At 40.2% G+C, this 18,962-nt stretch overlaps 1 protein-coding gene across 1 annotated transcript in view; it reads left to right on the forward strand.

The window, feature by feature from the left end:
• PIP4K2A (phosphatidylinositol-5-phosphate 4-kinase, type II, alpha) overlaps positions 1 to 4,204 on the forward strand; it is a gene marked incomplete at its 5' end in the record, with an annotated part of 30,604 nt that extends 26,400 nt beyond the window's left edge. Inside the window, 3 exons of the mRNA XM_009879001.1 lie at positions 755 to 998; positions 1,988 to 2,091; positions 3,897 to 4,204. Of these exons, the coding sequence (XP_009877303.1) occupies positions 755 to 998; positions 1,988 to 2,091; positions 3,897 to 3,977 (429 nt within the window). The remainder of the gene's footprint in view (positions 1 to 754; positions 999 to 1,987; positions 2,092 to 3,896) is intronic.
• Positions 4,205 to 18,962: the final 14,758 nt, after the last annotated feature.

Below are 18,962 nucleotides of genomic sequence, written 5' to 3' on the forward strand. Positions count from 1 at the left end.
ACTGCTCACCTCCTTGAGCAGGTTATCCCAGCTTTCTGCTTTTATACCTCCCTTAATTCCATCCTCCTCTCTTAGCTTTCTTGCCTTATCCAGTTCCCTTCAACTAAAATAACACTTTCTCTATACATGTAAAGTGTATACATCTTTCAGCTCTCAGAAAACTCCTGTCCTCAGTCTTTATTCAAAACCACCCTTACATTCACATTTATGTTTTGCTTACGTGGTTTAAATTGTGAGCATGTCACTATAAAGGGAGTATAGCATCATTTGTATCTTCATGGTGTAAAACTTCACCCTTTTCCACTGTAAGAGTATTTAAACACTTTTGCACAATTCTTTAATACGGCTTAAAAGGGCGGGAGGGGGTGGATTTAGCACCAGATCGTAGCACGCCTGATAGCACAGAGGCTAGTCTGGACGTCGAGCGGTGACAGGACAGCCCTAATTGAAACACGAGACAGGGATGACAGTCATCGTCTCTCACAAGCTCTCGTGTTCACTACAGGAAAAATGATTTTTCCCTGAGGATTTTGGGAAAGTGGGTAACAGCTTTCTTATAAGTGACCTGTGTGCTGTTACTACATCATAATAAATTCAAGTGTCTGCTAGCTTTATCACTTAATCCTCCCTTTTGTTCTCTCTTAGAAGTCCCTTTTTTTAACTCAGCTAATGACATCTGTGGAACTTCTTCCGTTTGTAAGTGGAGCTTACATTTTCCAGTGTTACTGATAAGTTGCTTATTATCACTTTCTAGTTCCTTGCTCAGTTGAAACTCATGGACTACAGCTTGCTGGTTGGAATACATGATGTTGAAAGAGCTGAACAGGAAGAGGTAGAGTGTGAAGAGAATGATGGAGAAGAGGAAGGTGAAAGCGATGGGACCCACCCCATTGGAACCCCTCCAGACAGTCCAGGAAACACACTGAACAGCTCACTGCCTTTGGCTCCGGGGGAATTTGATCCAGCTATTGATGTTTATGGAATAAAATCCCATGAAAGTAAGCAGTAATAACTATTTTTTATGTTAAGATGCTTGTATTCTTACACTGGAATCAAAGTCTTCTCAGCAGCATAAAGGCAAAGTTAAACTGCAAAATACAAATTCACTCTGCAGAAGGGGAAATTAGTTGCTCTTTATTGCAGCAGAAACCAGAAGACACCTGTAATGCTCAGCACTGTTATGAACATAGCTCTTAAATACTGTGATGTGTGGGGATGCAAAGAGGTCAGTACAATTTGACTGTATACTGCAATCAAATTTTATACTGGCTTAGCAGTTCTCAATTAATTCATGGGGGGGTTTCATCCCTTTCAGGAAATCTGGTATCTATAATTGTTCTTTTCCTGGCAGATAAGCCAATGGTGTTAAAAACAGTCTAGAAAGAAAGAGAAAAGAAGCATTCCAATTTATATTTCACTTTTGGGGGCTTCTTGGAAATTTGGTCACTCATACCCAATTTCTCTGTTCCAGCTAAGAAAGTTGTCGTAAGGAGTGTTTAAGAAGCCTGAAACTGGGTTTGATGGTAGTGTGTAAATCTAAGTATAACTAGTTACCTATGGCTGTTAAAAACAGGGAATTTCTTTTTTGTTTTCATAAGCATTTACATGGATAAATACATGTTTTTATTCCTAAAGAAAATATGATTTTGTTTGTTGATACAGAAGCATTACCTTTCATATAGAACTTCGTAGTTTTTTTCCCCAAAGGAAGATGAAATCCACGTTACTTTGTGAGCACTAATTCCTCTTCTGTATGGTAGTGGTTTATTTTACACTCATTTAAGTGCCTTCGCATTATATATGAGTGCAATTAAACTCTCAGTTAAGGACAGCTTGAGCCTGTGGTCTTTACAGATCTGTGATTCTGACTGACATTAACCTGTCTTAGCTGCTGATTGAGCTTAGAAAGTCTCCTTTGTTAGAAGGAAGGCTCGTGATTAAGATGTCTCAAAATTCATTCTCTCTGCCATGTGTTTGCCATTTGCAGATGCACCTAGGAAGGAAGTATACTTTATGGCCATTATTGACATTCTTACTCATTATGATGCAAAAAAGAAAGCTGCCCATGCTGCAAAGACGGTAAAGCATGGTGTAAGTATCTTGGTTGGGGTTTTTTTCCTGTGATTCTGTTTATACTAAGGCATTTCTGTTATTTAGTGCACTGACATAGCACATTTCAGGCAATCTAGTGAAAGGGGAAATAGATCAGATTTTTTCTTGATTTTTTTTCCTAGTTTTATATGTGATACAAAAATACAGAGCAAGTGCTATACATTGCATATTGAGAGTGGAACCCCCTTTTCAGCTGTACACATAACTTTCTTACCCATAAAGAGCTCTAGTGAGATGCCTGTTCAGGACTTTGTCCTAAGTTTGTGAGAAGCACCTTATTGCACACAAAGCTGTTCACGAGGAGCTTCTGTTAACACACAGCACTGTGAATGCTGGTGTGAATCTTATTGCAGATGCAGGGCCATACTGGTGGTTTCAATATTTGATACAGCCTGTTAAAATGTTAGTTCTTCAGCATATAATGTGGCTCACTTTACAGGATTTCTGGGGGGAAAAAAAAATACCATTCACAAAATTCAGCATAAAATCTACGTATGAAATACTCAGAGACCATTCAGTGAAGGCTTCTGTTTGACTGCCATGAATCTATTTTGACTGAAACTGCTGCTTAGCAGCAAACACCAAAGAACCATGGGTGAAGCCACCCAGTTTTCCAATTTGCGTCTACCATTATCACTTCTATGATGATTTAAGGTTTGAATTTCATGAGCTTTTTTAAAATAGCATAATCCTTCATGAGTCTAAAATCCCTCCTTTGTCTTAAGTATCTAAAGAACCAAGGCACTGCGGGGGTTTTAAGCAAAGGACTCAAGGCTGTTGAGTTTACAGTAGAGAGTGATGTGGAATGCCCAGCAGTAAACCCAGCAGAGGCCCGTAGAAGGTATTTTTTGACTCTAAAACAGTGCTTTCACTACTCTCTGCTCTCAGAGCAGCTGAAAGTTGACACAGACCATGTGCAGCCATTCTTTGGCAATTATTAATGAACTTTGAATGCAACAGACCTTGAAAACTCACACTTCTGGCTTAAATAAGGGATAAAAATATGTCATGGATAATGACTATGATTATTAAAGCTGACTGCAATCTGAACTTAATGCAGAGCATTACTTCTGTACAACCATTTTGTTTATTGCACTATCTCCATCCTGAGACACCTGACACTGAATTTGTTCATTAATTGCATGTATGCAATTTTCCCCTTTTGTAAAAGGAAAAAAATAAATAAAAATGTGGCTAAGGCTCTGCAAACCTCGAATAAAAGTGTGAATGAGCTTGTGACTTCATTGAAATAGCAATTGTACAGCTTATCTAGTGAGTCCAGATTTAAATGCATGTATGTTGAAAAAAATGTTACTAGTTATTACCCTCAAAACAGGCTATTTAGCATTCATATAGCAATGTACATTACACAAGTGGTGATATGCCAGATTTGAGTATGTTAATTCAGTCTTCTCTATATAAAGGCAGTGCTGCTCAACAGAGCAGAATCTGTTGATGAATCAATGGGTGGCATGGTTACGTCTGCAGTAGAAATTATGTAGGAGACAATGAAAGTAAAGAGAAGTAAGGAAAGAGAGTATGTTTCAGAAATGGAAGATGAGTGTCCTGCAGTTACAGTGATGAGTACCAAGTAGCACTGTACTCACGTGAAGCCTGTAGAAGGCATCAGTAAGATTCTGCATCAGGGCCGTTACAAGTTGTGTTTCTGTTGTCTGGTTCTGAGACTGCACATGAAATTCGTTGAGTAAGTCTCACAGTCACAAAGCATCAAGTAAATCACTGCTTCTTCCTTCTTTCCTCTCCCCTCCCAATTCTCTGTACAGGCTGGTGCAGAAATTTCAACTGTTAATCCTGAACAGTATTCAAAGCGCTTCTTGGACTTTATTGCCAACATCTTGACGTAACCTCTCATGTTACACGGGACAGACACGAGACCTGGGGACAGCAGCAGTGGCTACAAGAGTAGGGAAAAAAAGGAACTCAGAGAAGCGCTCATCTTACAGAAAGCAACCCCTTTGTTTACATCTGCTGGCAAAGATGACTGAAGTGGGGTGGAGTACTTGCTTTAACAGCTGCCTGATATTCCCAGCATAGTTCTAGCTATTTCTGACTCTTTTGTGTGTGCAAAAAATAAAATAAAATTTAAATAAATTAAATAAATAGAACAGCTTACTCAGAGTGCACTGTGACAGTAATACTCTGATGCTACCAGCTGAAATGGAATAAATGAGCAAAGAGGTGTGGGGTGGGGGTGGGGAAGAGTAAATGCATGTTAAATCTACACTATTGATATCAAATTGTAAACTGTGGATCAGTTTATTTTTTGAACTAAAAAGATACATGACAGTATTCTTCATGACGACGATGATGACGATAATAATAAAAACCCTACTGCGAATGTTACACCCTGCACACTGGCACTCCTTAAAAAAAGCAGCTGCCGGAGGCTTTTCCCATTTGGTTCCTAGCAGTTGGGTTTTTTCCTTTTTCTTCTCTCTCTCCTGTTTTTGGTCTTCTTTTTCAGCATATTGCATCAGGAAGTTCAGCCTCTCAGACATCTGAGAGCCGGCGTCTCTTACAAAGAGCTAACATAATTCATGCTATGTATACATTTTTGCTACAGTAAACTTACGTTAAGGGAAAACTTTGCTTATTTCACTTTGTTACCTGAAGTTTTAATTTGTTTTATATTCTTGCAATATAGGAACTAATAGTGTTACAAGTGGAAAAAAAAAAGCTTATCTGAAGAAGCGCATAGCTTTGGGCAATAGCTGCTCCATCTTTCACCCATTATGAAAGATGTGCACACTGATAGAAATTCCATTTCCTTGTAATTTACTAGGAATTTGAAGTTTGACTGCTTATGTCATACTGTTGAAACAGCAGTATTTTTATTATAGATTATCCCTCGAAAAATGAACCCTGAATTTTACTGTTTACATTATTAGGAAAGCAGGGATATTTCTGAATTTCAGACCTATGTACAATACTTTTGAGTTTACATGTAAAGTTATTTTGCAGTACAAATGAAGTAATGTTTGTCATCTTCCAAGGCGTAACGTGCAGTAGTGTACTGAAGTGAATGTCTTGCTCACCTCCGCAATAGACTCTTTTACAATACAATGAGAAAGGGTATTTCTGAAGGACTTTTCCCAAGGTCATCTTTTAGCATCAAAATGACCTGTCCCACCATTTACTCAAGTTTGATTGTATAGTACATTGCCTAAAACTGTGCTGATCATGTTTAACTCGTTTAGACTTTTGAAACAATGACATTGTATTTCTTCTCTTCTTGTATTTTTCCCTGAAAGACTCCATGCTTGAAAGAGACAGATTTACATATGCTTAAAAAGTTTATCTACTTACACACTGTGCTAAAGCTGTGCCTTTAAAATTTCTTTATTGAAATTGTTAGGTTTTGTAGGCAACTTAAGAGAAGTCAAACCCTCCCCGTCGTCGTTTGTAACTGGGATTCGGAGTGCCAGCATGCCTTCTCCGTAACTCGTGTGGGTGCTGCTAAACCTGCAACGGTGCAGAACGCACGCAGCGGTTTCCTTCCGAGGAGCCCATACGACAGCAACCCTCTACACTCTCTTCAGCGGCCAAAGGCAATACTATCCCTGCTGCTGTGTACTAATTTTTTTTTTACTTCTTTCCCCAACCTTTCCTACAGGATTTTTTTTTTTGTTACATTTGACTTAGTGATGTCTGCAGCACTGTAATGTATGTGTATACTTTTGTATTGTATGTATTTAAATAAGTTGGTACTGTGGCTTGATTTTTTTTTTTTTTGTCCTCTCCCTGCATACCCCAGCTGTTGACATTCTCACCCAAGTTTCATTTTCTGGAGCATGCTGTGGCTTCTTAAAGTATGAAGCCACGGGGAGATCGTGAAGTAAAAATGAGGTACACGTACCTGGAGTACATATTTAATTGCGGCCCATGAGTGTACATTTTTTAGACTCTTTTAGACATTTACAGCAAAGCATTCTTTTTGTCTGTTTAGCAATTTTGTCACTCATTCTTGTTGTTAAACTGTTTATTTGGACAGGGCAAGGAAGACTCATTATTGTATATGTTAGTGCTTAGATTACACTCCAAACAAGAGCGAGGCTTTATAAAATAAAGCACTTTGATGACTCACTAGGTAAATCCTTTGTTCTTGTGTTTCAACTGTGGTTTTGATCACTTACAGATGAATTTCGGATGTTAAAATGAGCACATAGCCTGTATCACAAAGGAAGAAAGAAGAAGAAACTTGAAACTTTTTCATTAGATTTTACACTGCTTCTTCCACGCTTACCTTAAGTGGATTGAAACATTTAGCCTTTGGGGTTCGGGGCTTGGGCCATGTTCCGAGAGCAAATACTGAAAACCATAACTGACGATTCTATGGCCTAAGTCTAATATTACTGCAAAAATGGGAAGATCATCCACAATAGTTTAATGATAGGAGGATTGGCAGAACTTTGCTAACGTGTAAGATCTCATGCTAAAACAGTTGTTTGAAAAGTACTTGGGAATAAGCCTAAATAATTCACGGAGAGGAGGGAGGGCTTTCTGTTCTAGAATTTAAAGGCTTTGATTGTCAGGTCTTTCCATGCATGATACAGCCTGTGCTGCACATTGTGGGCACGTGGTAGTAAAGTGGGGTTTTGCCCGTATTCTGACTAACTTTTAATTCTCTTAATACGTTTGTCAATTTTCAGTTCCTTTCAGTTTACTGAACCGATGCAAGATAGTGTTTTCAGCAATATTTTTACCTGTAAAATACACATGACACAATGATAAAGTCAACATTCCCCACAGGGAAGATAATCCAGGAGCTATTCTGTTAAAAGTAGGTGAAATGATAGGGAGGAGAGAGAAGTAATAGGGAGGGGGGGAGATTCAGCTTCTTCATTACTCGCTTAATGATGTGTCTATTATTAGTCTAAGCCTGTACTTCACACAGCTGCTTATGGTTTAATATGAACATGATGTTCAATGAATGCTGCTTAAGCTACGTGTGCACGCTGGACAGCAAGCTCCCTGGCTGGTTCTCTGCCTGTGCCATTCCAACCATCCGTCACGCCCAACCATCCGGCTGCCCAACTCTTGCGCTGCTTTTATAGTACAGGTGCGCGTGGGTTGTTGGTAGGTAATTTCTCAGTGCCACCTCCCTCACAACATAAAATGAACCAGCACAGTTCCCCAAATTAAAAACCTGCTCCAGTTCTCCTGCTCCAACAAACTATTCAACTGAAGCATTAGGCTTTCCTCTCTTTTTTTCCTAAGGCTTCTGGACATACTCAAATTTAACTTTGAGTAAGTATATTATATTTAAGTTTGAAGCTAGCCATGCTTTTGAAGCAATGGTTTAGTGGAATTACTCCTGCAATCCCCACAGCACTATTCTGTAGCTGACACTAGACCAGCATTGCTGGCTTCAGCAAGCAGCTGAAGGACTTATCTTTAGTAGAAGTGTGTATATGACAGTGCATAGAAGAGAATATTTTTTCCGATAAAATGATTTTTCTCTCTCTCACCTGAGGAAAACCTGAAGGCAGTGATGATATTCAAGGTAGGATCTCCAGCTGGCTTGTTAATGCAAGGGCTGCAGCAGGAGAAATGTTTAAATTAAAAACTATTGGAAATTATATCTTTCTGTGTTAACTACATAAGCTAAATGTATAATTGGAATTTCCAGCTGACCCCCTAATTGTGCTTCCTTTTTCTTTTCCAGTGTAGTACTAGTTAGCAAGTCCCAACATTGAGTGGGATCATTGCATTCGGATGGTCTCATGCCCCATCTTTATCCAGTGCCCACTCTATGTGTGCTGTGCACTTGGTTTCACTCAAACTCTCATGTATTTAATGAGGAAATAATAAAGAAAAATAGAGAGCAGTTAAGAGAAGTATGTTTCATCTCTTCCTTTCTACCCTGATTTCTCTATGGCAGGTATTGTTTCTGGAAATGAGCATATCCTTTACAATACAGGTAGGACAGAGCAGAGGTTACACAGGCAGAGCAGCGTACGGTGTTTAAACTAAGCTGGGCAGTGATGCTGGATTACTCCTGCCTGAGATGGACCAGAGAGCTGCTGTCATGCTGTAAGGGAATATGCATGAACAAGTGATTGGCGAAGAGCTTGAGAGCCGCATCTTCAAGTGGCAAAGGCAATTTGTGCAAGAGAAAATCACTAACAATAGCCTTATTAAAACTGTTAGAAAACAGGGCTGGAAAATACTTGAAGAGATGGTTATAGTCTGTCCCAGAGCAGTTCAACTGCAGATAAACATTGGCAAAAAATGGGTTAAACTTTCCCAGGGAAGGGAGTTCCGTGACTTCCCTGTGCTGTTCATTCCCATGCCCCACCAGCTATATCACTAGAAGAAAAAAAAATTCTAACACCTTACCTGACTCTACATTACTACAATTTAAACCCATTAATATTTATTTTACTACAGTGGGCCCTGAGAACAACTTATTTTCCTCCTCCATCAGTTTCTCTTAGTGTGATCATGCCCTTATGTGTTGAACAATGTAAATATTAGCTTTTGCACATACTAAATTGTGTTCCCTTTATTTAATGAAATAATCAGACCAGTTTAAGTCAGACAGAATGACCATTCCATGCTTAATTAAAAAAAAAAAAATCTGTTAAAAATCTGTTTCTGGATTGTCAGTCACATTTTATAAATGGATTTACAGATTTCTACTTTGAGAATTTCCTAGGTATCCATTACCGTCTAATAAAAAAAAATTGTAATAATTGCTGTTTGAACAGAATGAGCATGCAGCTTAGTTATTGCCATAACTGCAATAAAATGTTGCTTTTTTTCTTTTCCCACAGTAAACAATATGATCTTAGCTTTCCTAATGATATTGCCTTTTCACAGCTTCTAGTCTCATCTCTTGTCAGTGATATGACATAAAATAATTATGTGGCCAAAAGTATTAAGATACAAGTAATACTTCTTTGCAAGCTGGCATAAATTTATCCTTACCTAGTGCTCTGAATATTTGCAGGCATTTCAGTTACTGCCCAATATGCTTTGGGTTTATAAAGAGCTCCTACTTTGTTCCTAGTCAATCCAATTCATTCATAGTGACTCATTTTATTTAGTGATGTGTATCCTATTGGAATAAATGGCACTTGCGAGAACCTTGTGTTTTGAAAAGGGTTGGCACTCGTATACGAGCCTGGGAGGTGACTTAACTCATTATGTTTCTCTTTTTCTGCTATTTTCACCTTGCCTCTGTATAGGAAGCCCAAGGCCAGAGCACTCTCTTTTCTGTTTTATGTATTTTTAGGAGATACATAAAAATAATTTGTTATACGAATGGCTCCATCACTGATGTCTACAGTGTGTTTGGAATACCAAGGCAGATACAAGGCGTATTGCTGAGTTGACAACAATTCTAGTTTGCCTTCTGCTACCCAAGGATAACAGGGTCATTTCTGATCTGGTGAAGAGAAAGTCCCATGTTCCAGAGATGTGCCTGCTTATCCCAGCAGGTGGGATTCAGGATTCAAGAATCCCTTCTACTCAAGTATGTCAGATTAATTAGTGCCTACTTTAACTAGGTGCATAGTGCTAATTTGAACTTTAAACTCAGGGTCAGGGCCTTATCTTCCTTCATACTGTGTAATTGCATAACACAAGCTATTTTCAGCAGTGAAGGGCTTTACTCTGAAGTATTTCCACTTAGTTCAAGTCTTAGATAGAAGTTTACTTGTATATTGGCTGCACCAAAGGTTTTGCATTTGGGATGGGAGGCTGTTAAATTAGCAAACTTTACAGTGCAATTATGATAGTTTCTTTGTAGGGTATAATGGAAAGAATCTGCTTTTAGTTAAGTGCAATGATGAGTGTGCTAGCAGTTAATACTACTCTGCTGTTTGAGTCATAGCAAAGCTCTTTGTGGAAGGAAAAATGATGTGTTTGGACTGATTACATTGTGAAGCATGCTAGAGCAGAAGTTTCCAAGTCGTCTTTCACGTGTGGCAAGCTGCAGCATCTCTGTACTGGGCTGCATTTTCACCCCATGGTGCAGGAAATTGGGATGGCAACAGGGTCTGTTGGAGGGATTAAAACTGAGTATATGTTGGTAGCCTCAAAACAGGACGCAGCTGTACAGTGCTACTTTTGGAGGCCTCAGTCTGGAAGGGAGAAAAACGTGCTTTCTGTGCAACCTAGTGTTACTTTAGAAATTGTGGTGTCTGAAGTTGCATCCTGCGTTTAAGTAATGTCCTTACAATGTGCCTGTATTTGGTCCTCGTGGCTCCCCTGTGAGCCTGCCAAAACCAAAATGTAGATCTCTGTTTACCCTATTACTCTTCTGCTCTGAGGCAACTAAAGCATGTTATAGAGCTGAGAAGGCTTCTGGGGCAAGGGCAGCTCCCAGAGCATTACCAAGTGGAAGAAAATAGATTGTCTCCCTGTGTTACTTAAATGTTTTTTAAACACTTTCTCATGCATTATGTACACCGCTTCCTTCATCAGACACACTCCCCGCAACCACGCTTTAGGAAAATGCACGTGTGGCTTATTGTCTGCACTCGTATCCCTCTGTTCCTTCTCCCTTCATTGGCAGGCAGACATTTCACCGTCTTGTTTGCCACGAAACTGCAGGACAAAGTGGACAAAGCCACCCAGTTTAGTCCTCCAGTGACTCGATTTATAAAGAAGGGGGTGGGGAGGAAGACATGAGGGAAGACTGAATGGGGATGGACACTGCCTGCTCCACCCACTACTTACCAGCTAGGGACAAACCCAGGTTGGAGACTGCTCCAACACTGACACAGCTGCCTGCCTGCACAAGCTCTCCACAAAATTTGACATCTGACAGACACATAATAAGCCACTGAACAATGTCCCACCACTGTACTCCAAGTTCTCACCTTCCAAGGAGGAACAATGTTGAGCATCCAGCTTCCTTGATAGACAGTCAGGACTAATCTGGTAAGGGATTCTTCTAGGGTGAAAAAGCAGCTCATACCACAGACTGCAGTAACAATGGTTTGGGGTAAGGGGAGGGGCAGAAACCAAGAAACTTGACCTTTTCTGAAGCAGCAAGGAAGAGATGGTACTGAAGCCAGTAGAGAAATAAAGCTGAGAGTGAGAAACAAAATAGAGAGATGCTACTGAGGACATACTCTACAAGATCCCTGAGCAAGGGGCATCTGCTCCACGTTCCTCAGTTTGACATGAACTGCAGCTGCTCCAGGGTCAGGGGAGACAGTCCATATGGATTTCACTGAAGGAGCAGGAAAAAATCTCAGGCGATAAAGATTATGATGCAGAAGGAAAGGCATAAAATGCTATGTTTTATAAAAGCATTTTATAATAGTATTATTAAAGCATTTTATAATAGTCCCCTTCTCATCTGAAATACAGTGAAAGGTGCTATGGTGTAAGATTAGAAGCAGAGAGAACTGATAAGCCTAGAGAGCAGAATGATAGCACCCCATTAAAAATAACAACATATTTCAAAGCAATACAATAAAAGCGACAAGGAAATACCCATGCAAAACCTAATCAAACTGCTGGGCTCACATTGTAGGGTACTATGGCAATACAAAAAAAGAGTAAGAATGGCCACGTGGAAAACTTCCATCATCAAAATAAGCTGTTTCTGAGACCCAAATAAGTCTATAGAATCACTGTTTATTTGGATGGGGTTTTCCTCTGAGCGTCTCAGAAACCTTTCTTCATGCATTTTGTAGCCCGCTGATCTCCCAACCTTTTAACCCAGTCTCTTCATCAGACACAATCCCCACAAACACACCTTTTGTCTTCATTCAGAGTACTAATTTGTCTGGCCTAAAACAGATGATTGTTTCCACAGGTGCATTTGGACACGGGGGAGGGAAGGCTGATCCGTAAAGCAACAATCTTTTCAGGTGAGAAGATGGATATGAAAAGACTGTCATTCTCCTAAGGTCCACTGTGAAGTGGCCTCTTCCTTCTCCAGCATTGGGGGTTAGGTTAGGACCCAGTCCAGCCTTCAAGTTCTTATAGAGAGTTCTAACTGACTTTACTGGTGAACATGCATCAGCTGTCCCACCAGTCCATTAGATGCAGCCACTGTTGCAGTGAAAGAGCAGATGACAGCTGGTGTCCTAGAAGGCACCCAGTCTGACATGATTCTGTTGCAGCTGCAGACTCAGGTTTTGAATGTGTGGCTATTCTGGAAGAGTAGAATACAAAGGTTTTAAACACAAAACGCTCTCCCAAAATGCGTTTCTGTACTTAAACCTCCAGAGAAGAGCTGCTGACCCTTCACTACTGTGCACAGTCACAGGACTTGCCAGCTCCTAGAAAATGTCATTTCACAGCTAGACATACCCAGAGGGCTACATTTCACAGCTTATCCTGAAAATGAAAAGGGGAAAAGTTCATAAAGTCCAAGAAACCAGACAGGACCACATATAAACATGCTTAGGAATATTTTCTAGATTATCTGACCGAAGTTTGAGTTTAGGTCTTTCGTATCATACAGCTATTGCCATGAAGTCAGGCAGGAAATTAGATTTAAATGTTAACAGGCAAACTCTTTCTAATCCTAATTGTTGGGGGTTTGCTAAACAAAATGGTTTTAAACAGACCTCCCATGTAGCTTAATGTTGTGTTTAAGCAAGCTACTCACAGTAAGTGCTTTAGCCCTTTCTTGCTCACTCCACAACTTGAAATGTGACTCACAGCCCAGAGTGCACTGGAAAATGGTCTCACCTACTTCCCTTGCATTGCCTTCCCTACAGACATAATCTGGGTTGGTTTTAACTATGACTTTGCTATAGCAAATACTTAGAGTGGCAAAAAGTTGTACTGTTTCTAAAGTTCACTCTGTCAAGCACAAGGCATTCCTTTGAACCATTATTCACTTTGGAACATATTTAACACATCAAAAGAAATCCAGAGGCATTTGAAATATCTTTTAGCTTACAAATACCTTAAGTTAGAAATTAAAATTTGATCCAAAGCCCACTAAAGAACCCATTTAAATACAATAGTTATTGAATTAGGTTCTTCAAGCATAACCTTTTCATCATCAGTGACTCACACAAATTAATCCCTGTAAAAGGTGTTGCTGTTTTAACAGCCAGCATAAACTCGTATTTCCCGTTTTTCTTAGCATAGGTCTGAATATATCATGGTAAAAGTACTTAGGTGGTTAGTCCAGTATTTATTTAGGATGCTTATTGAAGTATGTTCTGCTTTGTATCAGCATAAGTATTACTGTACCCATACTAAAATCTTCACAGAATGATTGTGACTTTAAAAGGAGAGTCAGACTCCTCACCAAAAGATTTACTGAGTATGACTATATTAAGTATGATTAGTTAGCAAGACAGATGTTTGGACAAACCTTCTGAAGAGTGTCTTCAGTCTGATTCTCCTGTGCTACTTAACACCCAGCTCACACATCCCTTCAACCATCAAATACACTCCCACAGAGCAGGTGAGAGCAGGAGAAATCAGGCTGCACAATACAGCACAACAGGGCAACTCTCCTAACCAAGGGAAGGGAAAGCAAGCTCATACTGTCTGCGTTATACCTCCTTCTGAATTCCAGAAGAGGGTTAAATAGGTAATTTAAAACAAAAGCATGAACATTTCAACTTCAAATTGACTAAAGGGATGTAGTAAGATGATGCGCTTGAGCCTGGATTGTTCCAAAACTTTCCATAAAGAGTAAGGCTTGGCAGAAACTTGGTTTACCACCAAACATTAGAGCTGTAATGAAATGAAAACACGGGAATAATACTTCTTACACAAAAGTATCATCTAAAGCCAGTTTTGCTCAAAACTTTTTCAATAGTACTCATTTTGATTGAGAAAGAAATACCACAAAATCAACTCAAAATAATTTTCCTAGTTTGAGGGCACCAGGATAAAAGTTTTCTGAGGCTGCCTGGCACTGCTGGCAATCACAGCAGGGAGGAGGGACATGTGCCTGTGGGGAGGAGGGGATGGGTCAAGTGACCCAAATGGACCAATCATGGTGTTCATTCCCATGGTGCTCAGTATATAAGGGCCCCTAAGAAGAGCCTTTTCAGTCCCATCTGAGTTACCAGTAAATCAGTCAAAGTTTAAGGCTGGCCCAGCCACTAGACTTTGATAGACACCCTCTATGATGCCTCACCACCCTCCTAGGGGAGAATAACAGGGGAACCAGGGAGAGAGACTTTGACACTGGAAAAAAACTTGAACCAGTTTAAAGAAGAAGAAAATAACACTTAGAAAAGCAATGAAGCTGTTGAACTATTTACAGATATTATACAAGCACACAAGTATGTTCGAAGACACAAAAGAATACGTTAATACAGAACTCCCACCTTTTGGATGACAAGGTCCTGAGCAGGAAAAAAAAGGGTCCCAGACTGGACACAGCAGTAGACAGGAGTGCCTGAGCCCAGAGTCCCAATCACAGTAGGGGAAGAAAAAACAAAAAAAAACAAAACAAAAAAAAGCTGTGCTGCTCCCACTCAGTGATGCAGGGCAAGACAATCTGTTCCATCAAACAGCACTCTCCTGCAGCATAAAACATGAGGCAGGAGCACCAGCAGCACAGGGAGAGATGGCCAACACCCACCCTCCCAGCCCAGCAGCACTAAAAGCCCCAGGGTGCTCCTTAGGGGCCCTTTTATACTGAGCACGTGGGAAGGAACACTGTGATTGGTCCATCTGTGTCAGCTGACCCATCCCCTCCTCTCCTGCTGTAGTTGCCACCAGTGCCAGGCAGCCTCAGAAAACTTTTATCCTGGTGCTCTCAAACTAGACCAATAATTTTATTGAAAAAAAACATTCAAGAGTAGATCTCAGTCTTAAAAACGTCCATGGCGGTTTGCACTGCCAGAGAACTTGTTCCTTTGATAAGTACCTTGTCTGTACTACAGACCTATGTGCTACAGGTTCCAATGCAGCAATACATGGAAGAACCTGCCCAGGTGTTCTGCTGACTCTGTTCTGCTGTCTTGCTCTGGTAAAGATGGGAAAAGTATCAGCAGATTTGCAATTACATTTCCATTTATGAAAATAAGTCGGAATAAGAGTCTCAACAATTCTCAGCGCCAAACTTTTTAACTGACCAAGCTGCATCATGCAAATGTATGAACTGGGAGGTGAGCAGAAGAGAAATGGTGACAGCTGTTAATATACGTGAATGACACATGCCAATGGATGTTGTTAAAGAGCAGAATGGTGTCAATGCCCATTTTTGCAGCTATGGTACACTCCTTTATTCACACAACACTTGATACGCAACTATCCTGTAGAGGTTCCAGAAGTGAGCTATCCCTTTCATCTCATTTGCATCAATTAGAAAAATATGCCAAACTTCACTGAGATTGATTTTTTTTTTTTTACTTTTTATAGTAGTTAAGGGACTGATTCTTGACTCCAGAAGCTCACAGCCTGCTATCATGTCCTCAAGGCTGCAAACAGAAATAAATAGGCAACTGTTCTGGAAGCAAAGTGAAAAAATTAAGAGATACCTTTGGTACACATAACAAGGAAATATTATTAAAGATACCTCTGGAAGTCACAGTTATTCTAGAGAGAAACAATAAGGGAAAAGAAAAGGATAGTAGTGGCCTGACTTGATTTTAAGGCAGCAATTTCACCGCCCACGACCAGCTCTTTGTAGGGCAGAAGCACCAATTGTGCTGGTTCTGGGATAGCTACCAACTACTGTGCCTGAAACGTCTGTCTGCAGCAACAGTATTAGCTGTCAGTACATATTTCCTAACGTGGTGACATTCCTTTTGCCCTCTTGCTTTTGTCTGGGCTTTGACCTTATAAGTAGTGCCAAACTTCTTCAATGTTTTGTTAGGAGTCCATCCTCAAGTTCCCTCCTGTCCTCTGCCAGACGGAGTTCCCTAACTTCTTCTCTGAGATGTTCTTTATGCAAGATGCGTATTTCTACATACACAGTAAGGTTCTGGAAATGTACGACCTATTGGAGCACTGCATGGGATTCAAATATTTCTTTGGCATATAAGCATAATGTTCCAACCCATAAATACACATGTGCAGAAAAGTGAACATCTTTAGATCTATAAAGTTAACAATTTCTTTTCAAGCTTCCTTTTTCTATCACTAGGCTTGCCTGTAAAACAGAGCCCTCTGAATGAAAACACACTGCATCAGGTCCTCCTGTGCAATTTTAAGTTATCACCTCATCAAGAGAGAAACTCCTCTTAAAATTAAAAATAGCCTCCAGGTTCAAGACTAGGCAGCAAAATACTTCCCAATGAGATTTAAAACAAAACAAACAAAAAAAAAGAGAAAAAAATCCATTCTCCAGCCAATTTGTTAAAACAGACAAAGCACATGTACAGTGAGAAGGCAGCACACTTTCCTTTCATGAGGAGAACCAGCCTGGACTCACACCCATAGCTGTTGCCCCCCAAACACTGCCACTCTGGGAGCTCCACATTCTCCCCTCCATCACTACCTCATACACAGCTTATGGGAAGATAACGCAAAACCATGGTGGGAAAAAAAAACACCTATTTTTTTCTTCTTCTGACCTTATACAGCCCTCTAATTTTTCTGCAGGAACTTAGTACCCTTCAATTTTCATTTTAAGGAACCACAAACCTAGCATGAAGACTGAAGTCTCCTCAGTTTCCAGAAGACTCTGACCTACTCTGCAATGATCTGCACTGAGCTGCCCTAGCCCAGCTCTCCCCAAACATGCCCCCATTTCCAGCTATTTGTCATTTGGAAATGTGATGTTTTCTGAAGTTCTTGTCCAGATCAGCTGTGATAGGACGAGGGGCAATGGCTTTAAGCTAAAAGAGGGTACATCTAGATTAGGTATAAGGAAGAAATTTTATTCTGTGAGGATGATGAGACTCTGGGAGAAGTTGCCCAGAAAAGCTGTGAATGTCCCCTCCCTGGAAGTGTTCAAGGCCAAGTTGGGATGGGTCTTTGAGCCACCTGGTCTAATGGAAGGTGGCCCTGCCCATTGCAGGGGCAAGGTGGACTAGATGGTCTTCAGAGGTCCCTTCCAACACAAACTGTACATTCACACGCCGTAAGTCAGACACTGCCTGCAAGCTTCAGATTTGCCGTTAATAGACTGCATGGCTGATTCACATATGCACAGCAAGCCCAAAACACTCCCTGAGTGCCAAATTTATTGCACATTTGCAGTCAATCTAATACTTCCCAGAAGCTTCAGTCTCATTGCACATGGTATGCACAGTAAAAGAGTAGTGATTTCTGTCTAGGAAATCCCCCACACACAGCAAATGGCTGGGTAGCCTTCGCTCAGCGGCTGAAATGAAACATGTCCTGGCAGCTGCATTGATGCTGGTGTTGGACATGGGACACACAAGGAGATTAACTCATATTCTGAAATGGGGTAGAAGCCAACACAGGAATGTCACCTCCTTCCACTGACTGATGTCCCTGCTCACTGCAGGGAGGTTGGACTAGATGACCTCTAAAGGTCCCTTCAACCCAATGCATTCTATGATTCTGTTTCTCTGGATGCTGTGCAGGAAGGTGCATTGACTGAAATCCCATTCCACTGGCAGTTGCAGCTTGACTTGAAGCAGCAATCCTTGAGTTAAGAGTCCACCAACCTGAATCATGCTTCTGTCAGTATTTCTAGCCGTCTGCCTAGGGGAAACTGGCTGGCCTAAAGCTATTGACACCTGTTTAATTATAGCCGTTTCTACCACTTATCAAGAATTATCATAATAAACATTTATCTGAGGACTTTTATATTAACAAAATCCTTCAACCTGTTAATATAACGCGTTTCATCATAACTCATGGAAGTGGCAGTCAATTGAGATTTTGCTCAGATTTATAGTTATCTGCACAAGAAGTTCACCATACAAGATTAACCTTATTCAATTAATAAAGCCACCTCTCACCTTTCTCTTCCTTGTGCAGTTACACAAAATCCATTTTTGAAGGTGCATTCTTTAGACTGTTGTGATAAATGGAGCGCATTAGTGAAGCGGCTTATGATTTCAGTTTAAAAGGAATACATATAACTAAAGGAAAAAGTTCCTTTGCACAACAGAGGCTGATATTCCTAACATCTGGAAAATGTAAAATCTCCCAGTCACTAGGCTACAGAGTCTCAGCAATTGCTAAAAATTATATAGATAATCAATACTGTGCAACATTTCTAAAGCTTCAGTGCAGCAATCTGTAAAACACACTCTTCCCCCACTTTGTATGTAAAGCATTTTTTTTCAGGTAATATGTGCACTGATTGTATCTAAATTATTGGAAGGGTGTGTTTCAACATCGCTTATCACATGCAATAGTAAGAAGATTTTGAAACTATAGAGCAATTACATATCTTAAAGCCTTAGTTTTGTGAAAATAGATCAAAATTGGTTTGAAAACTGAACTATGATCTAGGAATATACTTCTTTTCCTGAGAGGAAATAATTTGCAGTCTACATCACCTAAAGAAGTGCCTTTAGGACTATCACGATGGGGTTTTTTTATCTAAAAATTTCTGTTATTGGGGAAAAATAGAATACAGAGACAAAAATATTTTCATTGACTCCCACAAGTCTTTTATCAGACTCAAGAGGCAAAGAAAACAAGTAACACCTGGAAGTCTGATGGTAAGAGGAAACGGGAATTATTTTTATCTATTTCCCCTCTACACCTCCGCTACATTTCTTCAGCCCCCTCATCAAATCATATGTCAACTTGGGAAGATACTCTTTTTCTCCAAACTGCCTCTGACAATGCATTAATTCTCCAGCTCATTTCTGCAGCATAGCGGTTTTCTCTCACGTTTAACCTTCTTAGAGAAGGATTTCACCTTTTTGCCCAAAGTAATATGTTCACACACACACCCCTCTTTGTTTTTTAATTCATCATTAAAATGGTATTCTGTGCATCAACCAGGTTAATCT

This window comes from Apaloderma vittatum, unplaced genomic scaffold (genome assembly GCF_000703405.1).
Source record: "Apaloderma vittatum isolate BGI_N311 unplaced genomic scaffold, ASM70340v1 scaffold21451, whole genome shotgun sequence".
Taxonomy (NCBI): Eukaryota; Metazoa; Chordata; class Aves; order Trogoniformes; family Trogonidae; genus Apaloderma; species Apaloderma vittatum.